Source organism: Hemitrygon akajei, chromosome 5 (genome assembly GCF_048418815.1).
Source record: "Hemitrygon akajei chromosome 5, sHemAka1.3, whole genome shotgun sequence".
NCBI classification, from domain to species: domain Eukaryota; kingdom Metazoa; phylum Chordata; class Chondrichthyes; order Myliobatiformes; family Dasyatidae; genus Hemitrygon; species Hemitrygon akajei.
The window spans coordinates 101,553,537-101,567,674 of NC_133128.1; the positions used below are offsets into that span (position 1 = coordinate 101,553,537).

A 14,138-nucleotide genomic window follows, 5' to 3' on the forward strand; every position below is an offset into this window, starting at 1 on the left:
TTTTTTTTCATAGATGCTGCCTGGCCCTCTGAGTACCACCAGCATTTTGCATGTGTTCCCTTATCTAATGGTCTTATTAATGAAGCGAGCATAACCAAGAAGCAAAGATTCAATTCTTGGCAAAAAAATTTCAGATAACCACGCAGCAAATTCTGTTGTCCAAGTACGTTCCACATTCTCAGATACTTCATCTGTATGTCTTTGAGCAGAGATATCGCTGAGCAGAAAAGCTTTAATGATTTGTTCTGGTAACTTATGCAAAACCATACTCAGAACTTCCCTTACTGCTGGCAGAATCTGCCCTCCAATTGTATGAGACTTTCCAGATTTAGCAACAAACAATGAAATACATTATGAAGCACATGAGCCATTACTGTTTTGTTGTGAAGTGTTTGCAAAGATGTTTTGAAGTGTTTCCATTTCTGAAAGTTTTCATGAAGTGACTAAAAATAAGCTAAGTTCTTGTTTGCTTTATCAGAGGGCATTTTTTTTCAAATGTTCAAGGAGTCTTTATGGTTTCATTGTCTCATTTGAAAGAACTTTTTCACAGAAACAATTTGGCTGCTGTTGGTTGCTTGGTGCTGGTATAAATCCATATTACAGATAATCCACACTGTACTGTCCACACTTCTTTTTCATTAAGTCTGCTTCTGCTTCATTATGGATTAATGGCCACAGTCAATTGGCCTGTTGTTTGAGACCAACTTTCAGCACAGTGATCAATAAAAGGAAAACTTAAGACATCATCATAGGTCAGGCAAAACCCGACTCTGCCTAAAGGAACAGTGGGGCAGCGATATCTCAGTTGAGCCATGATCTAGGGAAAAATTCAAAAGGGCAGTTGCTGAACTTTATACCATTGAATGTCATGCCCATATTCACAGGACTTGTGTCACTGCATAACAGAGAAACATAGAAACAAAAAACCTACAGCACAATACAAGCCCTTCAGCCCACAAAGCTGTGCCGAACATATCCTTACCTTAGAACTACCTTGGCTTATCTATAGCCCTCTATTTTTCTAAGCTCCAAGTATCCATCCAGGAGACCTTATCATTTCTGCCTCCACCACCACCGCCGGCAGCCCATTCCACACAATCATCACTCTGAGTAAAAAAAACTTACCCCTGACATCTCCTCTGTACCTTAAAACTATGCCCTCTCGTGCTAGCCATTTCAGTCCTGGGAAAAAGCCTCTGACTATCCACACAATCAATGCCTTTCATTATTTTGTACACCTCTATCCGTCACTCCAAGGAGAAAAGGCAAAGTTCACTGAACCTATTCTCAGAAGGCATGTTCCCCAATCCAGGCAACATCCTTGTAAATCTCCTCTGCACCCTTTCCATGTCCTTGCTGTAGTGAGGGAACCAGAAATGAGCATGGTACTCCAAGTGGGGTCTGATCAGGATCCTATGTAGCTGCAACATTCACTCTCGGCTCTTAAACTCAATCCCAAGATTGATGAAGGCCTTCATTGTATGCCTTCTTAACCAGAATCAACCTGTGTAGCAGCTTTGATTGTCCTAAGGACTCGGACCCCAAGATCCCTCTGTTCCTCCACACTACCAAGAGTCTTGCCATTAATGCTATATTCTGCCATCATATTTGACCTACCAAAATGAATTACCTCACACTTATCTGGGTTGAGCTCCGCCTGCCACTTCTCAGCCCAGTTTTGCATCCTATCAATGTCCTGCTGTGACCTCTGACAGCCCTCCACACTATCCACAACACCCCAACCTTTGTGTCATCAGCAAATTTACTAATGCATCCCTCCACTTCCTCATCCAGGTTATTTATAAAAATAATGAAGAGTGAGGGTCCCAGAACAGATCCCTGAGGTACTCCACTCCCTGAGGCAAGCCAGTTCTAGATCCACAAAACAATGTCCCCTTGGATCTTTCTCATTATTTCTTGAACTTTCTCAATAAGCCTTGTATGGGGTACCTTATCAAATGCCTTGCTGAAATCCATCTACTATATCTACTGCTCTACCTTCATCAATGTGTTTAGGCACATCCTCAAACATTCCCATAATTAGAGTATGTGAATCATACTAGCTAACAGTAGGAGGCTCACAAGGATGATTCCAGGAATGAAAGGGTTAACATGTGAGGAACGTTTGACAGCTTTGCGCTTGTACTCACTAGCATTTAGAAGAATACAGGGGATCTCAATGAAATCTACTAAATGCTGCAAGGTCTAGATAGGTGGATGTGGAGAGGATGGTTCTTCTGGTGGGGGTATCCAGAACTAGAGGGCACAGTCTCAAAATTGAGAGGCAAGGAGGAATTTTTTTTAGCCAGAGAATAGTGAAAATGCGGAATTCTCTGCCACAGACTGTGTTGGAGGCCAAATCCGTGGGTATATTTAAAGCAGAAGTTGATCATTTCCTGATTGGACAGGGTATCAAAGAATAAGGTGAGTAGGCTAGTGAATGGGGTTGAGTGGATCCAGGATCAGCCATGATGTAATGGTGGACCAGATTTGATGGCCTGAATGGGTTAATTCTGCTCCTCTGTCTTATGGTCTAAAGCAGGGGTGTCAAACTCATTTTAGGTCACGGGCCGGATTGAGCAAAATGCAGCTTCATGCGGGCCGGATCAGTCGGACGCGTGCGAACGCAGCTTTCGTTGCCTCCGTTTTTTCAGCCTGCTCTCATGTGTCTCAGTCTCTGCTATAACTACAAAGTGTTTCACTTTACAAATTCCGTTTCTTATGAAGAAGACTGCCGAATAAACACTAAAAACCCTGAAAACCTGGTACCTGAATAAACTCAGCATTAGCCATATCATACGCCATAGGCGCTTCGATTACTGGGGCCAGCTTTAATAGTAATTAGATATTATCTCGCGGGCCGGATTTGGCCCGCGGGCCTTGAGTTTGACATATATGGTCTAAAGGAACACTGTACTGCAGTAGCGAACAGCAATAATACTTAGGCCAGGCCCAGAAATAACGTGATTACTCAATCCAGATTTCTCATGATATGCCAAGTACAGAAGTATCGCATTGCTCTTCAACAACTATAACATGCTTCAAACAAAGTCTAGGAGATTGGTGGGTTAGCAAGAGATGAGGTCACTACCTGATCATTGTAATCAATCAGGAAGCACTGAGGATCTAATGCTTATCAGAAATAATTCATTTCTTGAATTAATCATTTAACTGCCCCTCTTGCTACCACATAGCTGGTGTGTACATTCCACATGAGATTCTCGGTGATGTGTATGCCGAGAAACTTAAAGCTGTTTACCCTCTCAACCCCAGATACATTGATGTCAATAGGGGTTAGCCTGTATCCATTCCTCCTGTAATCCACAACCAGCTCCTTTGTTTTTGCGACATTGAGGGAGAGGTTGTTTTCTTGACACCACTGTGCCTTGTTCCTTGTGCAGAGTCGACTGTACTTCCTTAGAAGGTTGGCGTCATTCAATGTCTGTAGTGAGATGCTGAAGATGTTCTATAGGTCAGTTGTGGAGAGCGCCCTCTTCTTTGTGGTGGCGTGTTGGGGAGGAAGCATTAAGAAGAGGGACGCCTCACGTCTTAATAAGCTGGTAAGGAAGGCGGGCTCTGTCGTGGGCAAAGTACTGGAGAGTTTAACATCGGTAGCTGAGCGAAGGGCGCTGAGTAGGCTACGGTCAATTATGGATAACTCTGAACATCCTCTACATAGCACCATCCAGAGACAGAGAAGCAGTTTCAGCGACAGGTTACTATCGATGCAATGCTCCTCAGACAGGATGAAGAGGTCAATACTCCCCAATGCCATTAGGCTTTACAATTCTACCGCCAGGACTTAAGAACTTTTTAAAAGCTATTATTAATGCTTTTTGAGATAGTGATTTAGATGCATATCATATTTTTTACTGAGTTAAGTATTGTATGTAATTAGTTTTGCTACAACAAGTGTATGGGACATTGGAAAAATGTTGAATTTCCCCATGGGGATGAATAAAGTATCTATCTATCTATCTATAGTGTCATTGGCAAATTTAATTAGCAGATTAGGGCTGTGGGTGGTGACACAATCATGGGTATACAGAGAGTAAAGGAGGGGACTCAGTACACAACTCTGAGGGGCTTCTGTATTGAGAGTCAGGGGTTGGAGGTGAGGGACCCCACTCTTACCACCTGCCGGCAATCTGACAGGAAGTTCAGGATCCAGCTGCCCAAGGCAGGGTCAAGGCTAAGGTCTCTGAGCTTCTTGTCGAGACTGGATGGAACTATGGTGTTGAATACTGAACTGTAATCCAAGAACAGCATTCTCACATAAGCATCCTTCTTCTCCAGATGTGCAAGGACAGTGTGTGGCTAATGTGTCATCTGTCGATCAGTTGTGTCGGTGGGCGAATTGTAGGGGGTCCACTTTGGGTGGTAGTATGCTGTAGATGTAATCCATGACCAGACTCTCAAAGCAGTTGTGTATTATCGAGGTGAGTGCATCAGGACACCAGCCATTTAGGCATGTCACCTTGGTCTTTTTTGGTACAGGGACAATGGTGGAATGTCTTGAAGCAGGAGGGCACTCTATACTGGGAGTGCGAGAGATTAAAAATGTCTGCAATCACACCTGTCAGTTATGCTGTGCACATCTCGAGTACTCGTTCTGGGATGCCATCCGGTCCCGCAGCCTTGCGACTGTCCACTCTTTGGAAACATCTGTGTACCTCAGCCTCAGAGATGACCAGGTTGCAGGTTGTAAAGGTGGCTTTCCTTGGAGGCTCAGAGTTAGCAATATCGAACTGAGCATAAAAGCGATTGAGCTCATCTGGGAGAGAGGCCACAATGTTGACAGCACCATAACGTTTGGCTTTGCGATGGTATGCAGCCCTCACCACAAGTCACGTCTACTATTTGTTGTGAAGCTTTACTCAATCTTGTCCCTGTATTGTTGATTTGCAGCCTTGATAGTTTTGCGCAGATCATAGCTGCTTCTCTTGAGCTCTAGTTGATCGCCAGTGATGTAAGCTCTATGCTGTGCTGTAAGTGCTGCTCACAAGGATTAATCCAGGGTTTCTGGTTTGGGAAGACCCTGACCAACTTCTGAGGGACAACATTGTCCATGCACTTCCAGAGGAAGCACGCAACTCCATCAGTGAACTTGGAGACATGCTCACCATGGAGGACATTCCAGTCAATGTCATCTGGACCAGCTGAAAAAATGGGCTAAAAAATGGCAGAAAGAATTTCTGTTGTTGCTCTTTTGGAGGACAAAACATATTGGGACTTTTGCAGTGAACGATTAGGCACCAAGTGCAGCAGTTAAGATGTTCTTTTGAAGTTTTGTAAGACTTTGATAAGGCTGAATTTAGAGTACTGTGTGCAATTCTGGTCACCTATCTACAGGAAAGATATCAAGCTTGAATGAGTGCAGAGAAATTTTACAAGGTTTTGCCAGTACTTGTGACCCTGAATAATAGGTTAGGACATCCATGGATGGAGTGTCATTTTTGCAAGGTCTCTCTGGAATAAATTTTTGCTGAGATTTGTGAAATATCTTTTTAAATGTCTACCTTTGGTGATCTACCATTCTTCCCTTTATCGATTTGCCCAATGTCAAAATATGTTCTCATAAACACAAAGAGCGTTGACATCCTCATTTCTCCTGCATTAGCTTATTAAGTAAACTCCAGGTTATAGACTAAGTATGAAATTTACATTTAGGATATTTGAACTCACACATGATATATACAGCTAACTGCATTCAACAAATATTTTAGAGTCAGTAGCACAGAAACAGCCCATTGGTCCAACAAGTTCACAGCACAGAAACAGCCCATTGGTCCAACAAGTAAATGCTGACATTCTATATCAGTCTTATTCACCCCACACTTGGTCCATGGCCTTCTATGATTTGGCAATTCAAAACACCATCCAGTTACTTATTAAATGTGAGATTACTAGCTTCCATAGAACCATAGAACATTACAGCACAGAAACAGGCCTTTTGGCCCTTCCTGGCTGTGCTGAACCATTTTTCTGCCTAGTCCCACTGACCTGCACCCATCCCATATCCCTCCATACACCTCACATCCATGTACCTGTCCAAGTTTTTTCTTAAATGTTAAAAGTGAGCCCACATTTAACACTTCATCTGGCAGCTCATTCCACACTCCCACCACTCTCTGTGTGAAGAAGCCCCCTCAATGTTCCCTTTAAACTTTTCCCCCTTCACCCTTAACCCATGTCCTCTGGTTTTTTTCTCCCCTAGACTCAGTGGAAAAAGCCTGCTTGCATTCACTCTATCTATACCCATCATAATTCTATATACTTCTATCGTCTCCCCTCATTCTTCTACGCTTCAGGGAATAAAGTCCTAACCTATTCAACCTTTCTCTGTCACTCAGTTTCTCAAGTCCCGGCAACATCCTTTGTAAACCTTCTCCGCACTCTTTCAACCTTATTAATATCCTTCCTGTAATTCGGTGACCAAAACTGCACACAATACTCCAAATTCGGCCTCACCAATGCCTTATACAACCTCACCATAACATTCCAACTCTTATACTCAAAACTTAGTATTCCTAGATCCCTCTGTTCCACTGCACTCCTCAGCACACTACCATTTACCTTGTATGTTCTACCTTGGTTTGTCCTTCCAAAGTGCAATACCTCACACTTGTCTGCATTAAACTCCATCTGCCATTTTTCAGCCCATTTTTCCAGCTGGTCCAGATCCCTCTGCAAGCTTTGAAAATCTTCCTCACTGTCCACTACACCTCCAGTCTTTGTATCATCAGCAAATCTGCTGATCCAATTTACCACATTTATCATCCAGACCATTGATATAGATGACAAATATCAATGGACCCAGCACTGATCCCTGTGGCACACCACTAGTCACAGCCCTCCACTCAGAGAAGCAATCCTCCACTACCACTCTCTGACTTCTCCCATTGAGCCAATGTCTAATCCAATTTACTACCTCTCCATGTATACCTAGCGACTGAATTTTCCTAACTAACCTCCCATGCAGGACCTTGTCAAAGGCCTTACTGAAGTCCATGTAGATAAAATCCACTGCCTTCCCTTCATCCACTTTCCTTGTAACCTCCTCAAAAAGCTCTAATAAATTTGTTAAACATGACCTACCACACACAAAGCCTTGTTGACTCTCCCTAATAAGTCCCTGTCTATCCATATACTTGTAGATCCTATCTCTTAGTACTCCCTTCTAATAATTTACCTACTACCGACGTCAAACTTACCGGTGTATAATTTCCCATATTACTTATAGAACCTTTTTTAAGCAACGGAACAACATGAGCTATCCTCCAATCCTCCGGCACCTCACCTGTAGGTACAGTCATTTTAAATATATCTGCCAGGGCCCCTGCAATTTCAACACTAGTCTCCTTCAAGGTCCAAGAGAATACCCTGTCAGGTCCTGGGGATTTATCTACTCTGATTTGCCTCAAGATAACAAGCACCTCCTCCGCTTCAATCTGTATAGGTTCCATGACCTCACTACCTGTTTGCCTTATTTCCATTGACTCCATGCCAGTTTCCTTAGTAGATACAGATGCAAAAAAACCCTTTTAAGCTCTCCCTCATTTCTTTCAGTTCCATACATATCCGACCACTCTGATCTTCAAGAGGACCAACTTTATCCCTTACTATCCTTTTGCTCCTAATATACCTGTAGAAGCTCTTAGGATTATCCTTCACCCTGACTGCCAAAGTACCTCATGTCTTCTTTTAGCCCTCCTGATTTCTTTCTTAAGTCTGTTTTTGCACTTTTTATACTTCTCGTAACTTATTTGCTCCCTTTTTCCTATACATGTTATACATCTCTCTCCTCTTCTTTATCAGAGTTCCAATATCCCTCGAGAACCAAGGTTCCTTATTCTTATTCACTTTGCCTTTAATCCTGACAGGAACATACAAACTCTGCACTCTCAGAATTTCACCTTTGAAGGCCTCCCACTTACCAGCGACATCCTTGCCGGAGAACAACCTGTCCCAATCCACGCTTTCTAGATCCTTCCTCATTTCTTCAAAATTGGCCTTTTTCCAGTTTAGAACCTCAACCTGAGGACCAGATCTATCTTTATCCGTGATCAAGTTGAAACTAATGGTGTTATTTATGATCACTGGAACCAAAGTGTTCCCCTACAGACACTTCCGTCACCTGTCCTAACTCATTTCCTAATAGGAGATCTAATATTGCATCCTCTCTAGTCGGTACCTCTATATATTGATTTAGAAAACTTTCCTGAACACATTTTACAAACTCTAACCCGTCTAGACCTTTAATAGTATGGGAGTCCCAATCAATACATGGAAAATTAAAATCCCCTACTGTCACAACTTTATGTTTCCTGCAGTTGTCTGCTATCTCTCTGCAGATTTGCTCCTCCAATTCTCACTGACTATTGGGTGGTCTATAATACAACCCCATTAATGTAGTCATACCTTTCCTGTTTCTCAGCTCCAGCCATATGGCCTCGGTAGACAAGCCCTCTAATCTGTCCTGCCTGAGCACTGCTGTAACGTTTTCCCTTCATCCTCCACCCCACCCCCCCCCCCACCCTTCATCCCTCTGCCTCTATCACGTCTGAAACATCGGAACCCTGGAACATTAAGCTGCCAGTCCTGCCCTTCCTGTGGCCAAGTTTCACTAATGGCTACAATGTCATAATTCCACGTGTCAATCCACGCCCTCAGCTCATTAGCCTTCCCCACAATACTCCTCGCATTGAAATAGACACACCTCAGAAGATTATTACCACCACACACAACTCTTCTATTTGTGACTTTGCATGAAACTTAAACATCATTTATTTTCACCCTTGCTCCACTGTCTATTCTGGCACTCTGGTTCCCATTCCCCTGCAAATCCAGTTTAAACCCCACCCCCACCCCACCAATCGCACTAACAAACCTCCCTGCAAGGATATTGGTCCCCCTGTAGCCCCAGAAGAGGTCCCAATGATCCTGAAATCTAAAAACCTGACCCCTACACCAGTTCCTCAGCCATGTGTTCATCCTCCAGAGCATCCTATTCTTACCCTCACTGGCACGTGGCACAGGTAACAAGCCTTCTCATTTTTTTGCATAACAGTTCTGAGCCTCTAAGACTCTGGCCGGTGCCAAGTGTTGGTTTCATCAAGAAGACACAGAGACTGCAGACCATTCCTCCAACCCACTGCTCAACCAGTTGAATTCTTCCAGTTTTATGAAGTGATGCTGAATTGAAATTGAAGCTGTATTGCAGATATTCCTGCAGATATCAGTGATTTACTGATCCAGTCTGTGCCCTTTTCCCCCCAGCTATCACACTTCTTTACGTTTTTGATGGATTACTATGCTGATCATTGTGCAGAGCACAGTACGGCAAGAGGTGGTGAGTAAGAAACATTCCACTTCAAGTTTTCTTCAATAGATTGATAGATGTGAAACATATTACTCATTGTGAATAAATGAAGTTTTGTGGATATTCTGAAATCATTTTTAGAAATATCTTGCAAAACATCTGAAAAAAGCAGATGACTAAAGTCAAATTTGAGTTTACTATACTGAGCGTGTATACTCAGTTGACAGTTTACTAAGCACTTGCTATACCTAATAAAGTGATCCCTGAGTGTATGTCCGTGGCATTCTGCTGCTGCAGCCCAGCCATTTCAAGGTTTGACATGTTGTACATTCAGAGATGTTCTTCTGGATGACTGCTGTAACATGTACTTATCTGAGTTACATTTGCCTTGTCGTCAGGTTGAACCAGTCTGGCCATTCTCCTCTGACATCTCTCATTAATACTTGCTTGTCCACAGAACTGCACTCACTGGATGTGTCTGTTTTTCATACATTCCCTGTAAACTCCAGAGACCGATGTGCATGAAAATCCCAGGAGATCAGCATTCTCAAACCACCCCATCTGGCACCAACAGTCATTCCATGGTCAAGGTCAATTGGATAACATTTATTTTCCATTCTGATGTTTGGTCTGAATAACAATCAAACCTCTTGATCATGTCTGCCTTGAGTTGCTGCCACATGATTGGTTGTTTAGCTATTTGCATTAAAGCAGGTAGCCTCTGAATGGAGATGTATGCACAGATGCAAAGAAAAACCTAGCTGCAGCAGTATCATGGGTGCATAGCATCAGGAACACAGCATCACAAGAAAAAAATATAAGTTAAACATAAATAATACAGAACTTTTTTACACCACAAGAACACAGACTGAACAAAATCTAGAGTAGTGCAAAGTGATCATAGTGCTGTTATAGTGAGTTAGTGATCAGGGTTGTGCAGGTTGGTTCAAGGGCCAAACGGCTGGAGGTATGTAGCTGTACTTGAAACTGGTGGTGTTGGATCGCAGGCTTCTGTACCTTCTGCTTGAAGACAGTTGCAGGAAGGTGGTGTTGTCTAGATGGTGAAGATTCTTGTTTATAGATTTTACTATTTGAAGGATGACTGCTTAGAACTATCTTGGAATTAATGACTCTATATTAATTCCACCTTTATGTTGTGTACCACTCTGCTATAACGCAGACTCTACCAGTGCTTGCATTAAAGCAAGGTAGCTATGTAAAACTCCAAAGCATTTTGTAGATGTCTTTCTTTATTACTTCACAGAGTAACACCCGTGAACTCTCTGGAATAATCTAAGTTGAACAAACCTATTCTCCAGAATCCTGGGAATTTCATTAGATATTTATGGATAGCATACCCTTCAGTGCTGAGATTTGTGAAATATCTCTTTAAATATCTGCCAATATTGATCTACTATTTTACCCTTTGATCGATTTTACCAGTCCACTTTAGCCAACTCTGTCCTCAGTTTCAAGTATGATGAAATCTAGACTACCGCCACTATATTTACTGTGAGGTCACTGAGCTCTTTACAGAGCCCTACCACTAAACAAGAGGAAAGGAAGCCAGTGAGGGATTAAGGTTAATTCACCAGAAGTCAAGATGGGGCTTCCTTTCCTAGCAGTGATAAGCATATCCTTCAAGATCATCTTCCCACCAGGAGCTGGATGTCTGTATATATCTGAATAAATGAACAGGACCAACCAATCAGTGTTGTCAGCTGATCCACCATCCAATTAACTCAAAACTACTCTGAGACTCAGCTTCTGCCTCATTGTCCTAACTTTGAATATTACTGCCTACAAAAATGCATCAACCCCAGTTTTGAAATTTCCAGTTTTTCTAAATGTATTTTTGCATTGGGATGTCAGGGTATGTGCTGGTGGAGTTGGTGAGAGAGGGATCCAGTTTTCTAGTGTTCCTTTTGTATCATGAATTTGATTTAGATTTTTGAAAATGTAACCAGGCAAGTTGATGAGGGCAGGGCAGTAAACGTGCCCATATGAACTGAAGTAAGGCTTTTGTTAATAGGCTGCTCTGGAAGGCTAGATCACATGAGAATCACGGAGAGCTAGCTGAATGAACACATAACAGGCTTGACAATGGAATGATGGTGGAAGGTTGTTTGCCAGACTGGAGGCCTGCCACTGGCAATGTGCCTCAGGGGTTGGTGCTGGGCCCTTTCTTAAACCATAAGACCATTAGACATAGGAGCAGAATTAGGAACAAGTCCTTCCATCCTATGATACTCCCCCTTCTCCAGCCTTGTGTCCCTATTGCCAATCAACTTCCCAGCTCTAGGCTTCATCCCTCCCCTTCCTGTCTTCTCCTATCATTTCGGGTCTCCCCCTCCCCCTCCCACTTTCAAATCTCTTACTATCTTTTTTTTCTGTTAGTCCTGACGAAGGGTCTTGACCTGAAACGTCGACTGTACTTCTTCCTATAGGTGCTGCCTATCCTGCTGCGTTCCACCAGCATTTTGTGTGTGTTGCTTATTTTCTAAGTATTATTGATGATAGTTTTCAGAATTTTCCCTTCTAACAAGCAAATTGTTCTCTGCTTTCTCACTCCCTCCATTTCTGTAGAGTGGATTACACTTCCTACCTTCTGATTTCTGGGAACACTTCTAGGATCCATGCAATTTGGAAGTTGACAACCAGAGCACCCATTGACTCTGTAGTAACACACACAAAATGCTGGTGGAACACAGCAGGCCAGGCAGCATCTGTAGGAAGAAGTACAGACAACGTTTCAGGCCGAGACCCTTTGTCAGGACTCTGTAGTCTCCACTTTCAAAACCCTACAATGCAAACCATCAGGTCTTGGGAATTCATCACATTTTAATCCCCTGAAACCTCCTGGACAGCCTATCTGAGGGTCCCCTGATTCTTTGAGATCTCCTTATCCCATCATCAACTTCTTTAGTTTTAGACAATCCTTGTGTCCATATGATGAGGCCTCCCTCGGTCTATCACTCGTTCCTTCCTGCAATTCGGATCCCTCTGCCACTTGGCTGAGCTCAGCTTCATCCCCACTTAACCCCTTCATGCTTCAGCTGCAAGCTTGCCTGAGCACTGCTAATCCCCCCCATTTACCTACCTCAGTGTGAGAAAGGTTGGGAATCTCTTCCTCAGTTATTGGGGTGTTGGTGAAAGGCAGCATATACCACATCCCATTTCCTCATCCTCCAAGTCCGTATCCCATTCAGGGGTGAGTGCTGGTTTAGTCCTTCCTGCTACTGGTCTTTCAGTCTCCCCATGTTGCCACAGAGTCCTCTTACTAAGTGTGGTGCCTAGGTCAGGCTCTGGATCAATACACACCTCTTGTCCCAGAGGTAGAAGGTAGTTCCGATGGAGAATCTTGACATTCCCATTCCCATCCTCTGGTTTCCCCCGGAAAACTGGTACGTTTGGCATCTGACTCTCCACTACATCAGGAGTAGCTGCCCAGTGGTCAGCCATCTTATGCTTCCCAGGTAGCCCCGAATTCCTTATGAGGATTCGGGCTCCTGGCATGAGTTGGGAGAACCTAACCTTCCATACCTCCTCTTATTTCCATGATTCTGCTTGGTAGCCACGACCTCAGCTAATACAGAAGCCTTTTTCAGCTCCCTTCTCATATCAGACACATACTTCAGCTAAGTCTTCAGTGGTAGGTCTTCCTCACCAATCCCAAAACAAGGGTCGATGGGCATCATCACATTGCACCCAAACATCATTTGGCAATTGTCCAATATGTTTAGTACTTTTTTAAAGGATTATATGGGTCGGCACAACATGGAGGGCTGAAGGGACTGTACTGTGCTGTAATGTTCTATGGTTCTATGTTGACTCCATTTGCTCTTTTTTCTGATCCCCAAGGTTCCGAGCATGTCTAGCAAGGTCCAATTAAACCTCTTGGTCTGGCGATCACCCTACGGGTGTTAGGGCCTGACCCTCAACTTCTCAACTCCAAGCATGCTCAGTAAGGTCCGATAGAACCTCTCGGACTGAGGAATCATCCTGCGGGTGATAAGACATAGTCCTTGACTTCTCAACTCCAAGCATGCTCAGTAACCCATGTATGAGCCTACTCTCAAAATTCCACCCCTGATCACCGTGTATCCACATGGGAGGCCATAATAAATGTAATACTTCTCCCATTACACTTCGGCCATGGTGGATGCCCTCTGATCCTTGGAAGAGAAAGCTTGCGCATATCTGGTGTAGTGATCCATAATGTCCAAGAATTCACCATGTTGCTAGCATCTGGCTCTATTGACAGGAAATCCATACACACCAGGCCAAGTAGCCCTGCACTCTGCAAGTGGGACAACCAAGCCGCTCCCGTAGGCAGCGTTTTCCTCCGTATACATCAAATGCATGACTGGCAATACTCTTCATCCTCTGGTTTCATTTGGCCAAAAGGACCGATCTCTGAGCAATCCATAGGTCTTGTCAACCTCCAAATGGCCAGAAGCATCATGAAGTGACTTCAACACAATCCTCCGATACTTCTCAGACACAATCAGCTGGGAACGCCGAGGCCGGTCTAGAGGCAACGTGACCCAGTATAGGATCTGGTTCCTCAACTCCAATCTGGGCATTCTATCAGTAGTAGAGGCACTGCAGTGTGTTTCATCTTCTCTGCTTAGGCTATGACTCCCTTTTCGACCGCTGACCAAACAGTGCCAATGCCCAGGTTATCTCGCTGAGCAGCTGCCACTTCTCCAGGACTCAGTTCCGGCAATGGTTTGTCTTCAGAGCAGTCAAGTTGTAGTAAGCTTGTGGAAGCTTCCAGTTGTTCTTCTGCTCGATCCTGCCCTTGCCTTTCCTC

The 14,138-nt window shown here is 43.6% G+C and overlaps 1 protein-coding gene across 4 annotated transcripts in view; it reads left to right on the forward strand.

Moving 5' to 3' along the window:
- Positions 1 to 14,138, forward strand: part of ppef1 (protein phosphatase, EF-hand calcium binding domain 1) — a 921,908-nt gene that overhangs the window by 20,387 nt on the left and 887,383 nt on the right. For 3 of the 4 annotated variants that reach the window (XM_073044604.1, XM_073044607.1, XM_073044606.1), the window contains exon 2: positions 9,280 to 9,352. The exons of the other annotated variant lie outside the window; for it this stretch is intronic. In XM_073044604.1, coding sequence (XP_072900705.1) covers positions 9,280 to 9,352 — 73 coding nt within the window. The remainder of the gene's footprint in view (positions 1 to 9,279; positions 9,353 to 14,138) is intronic. 4 annotated transcript variants of the gene reach the window in all.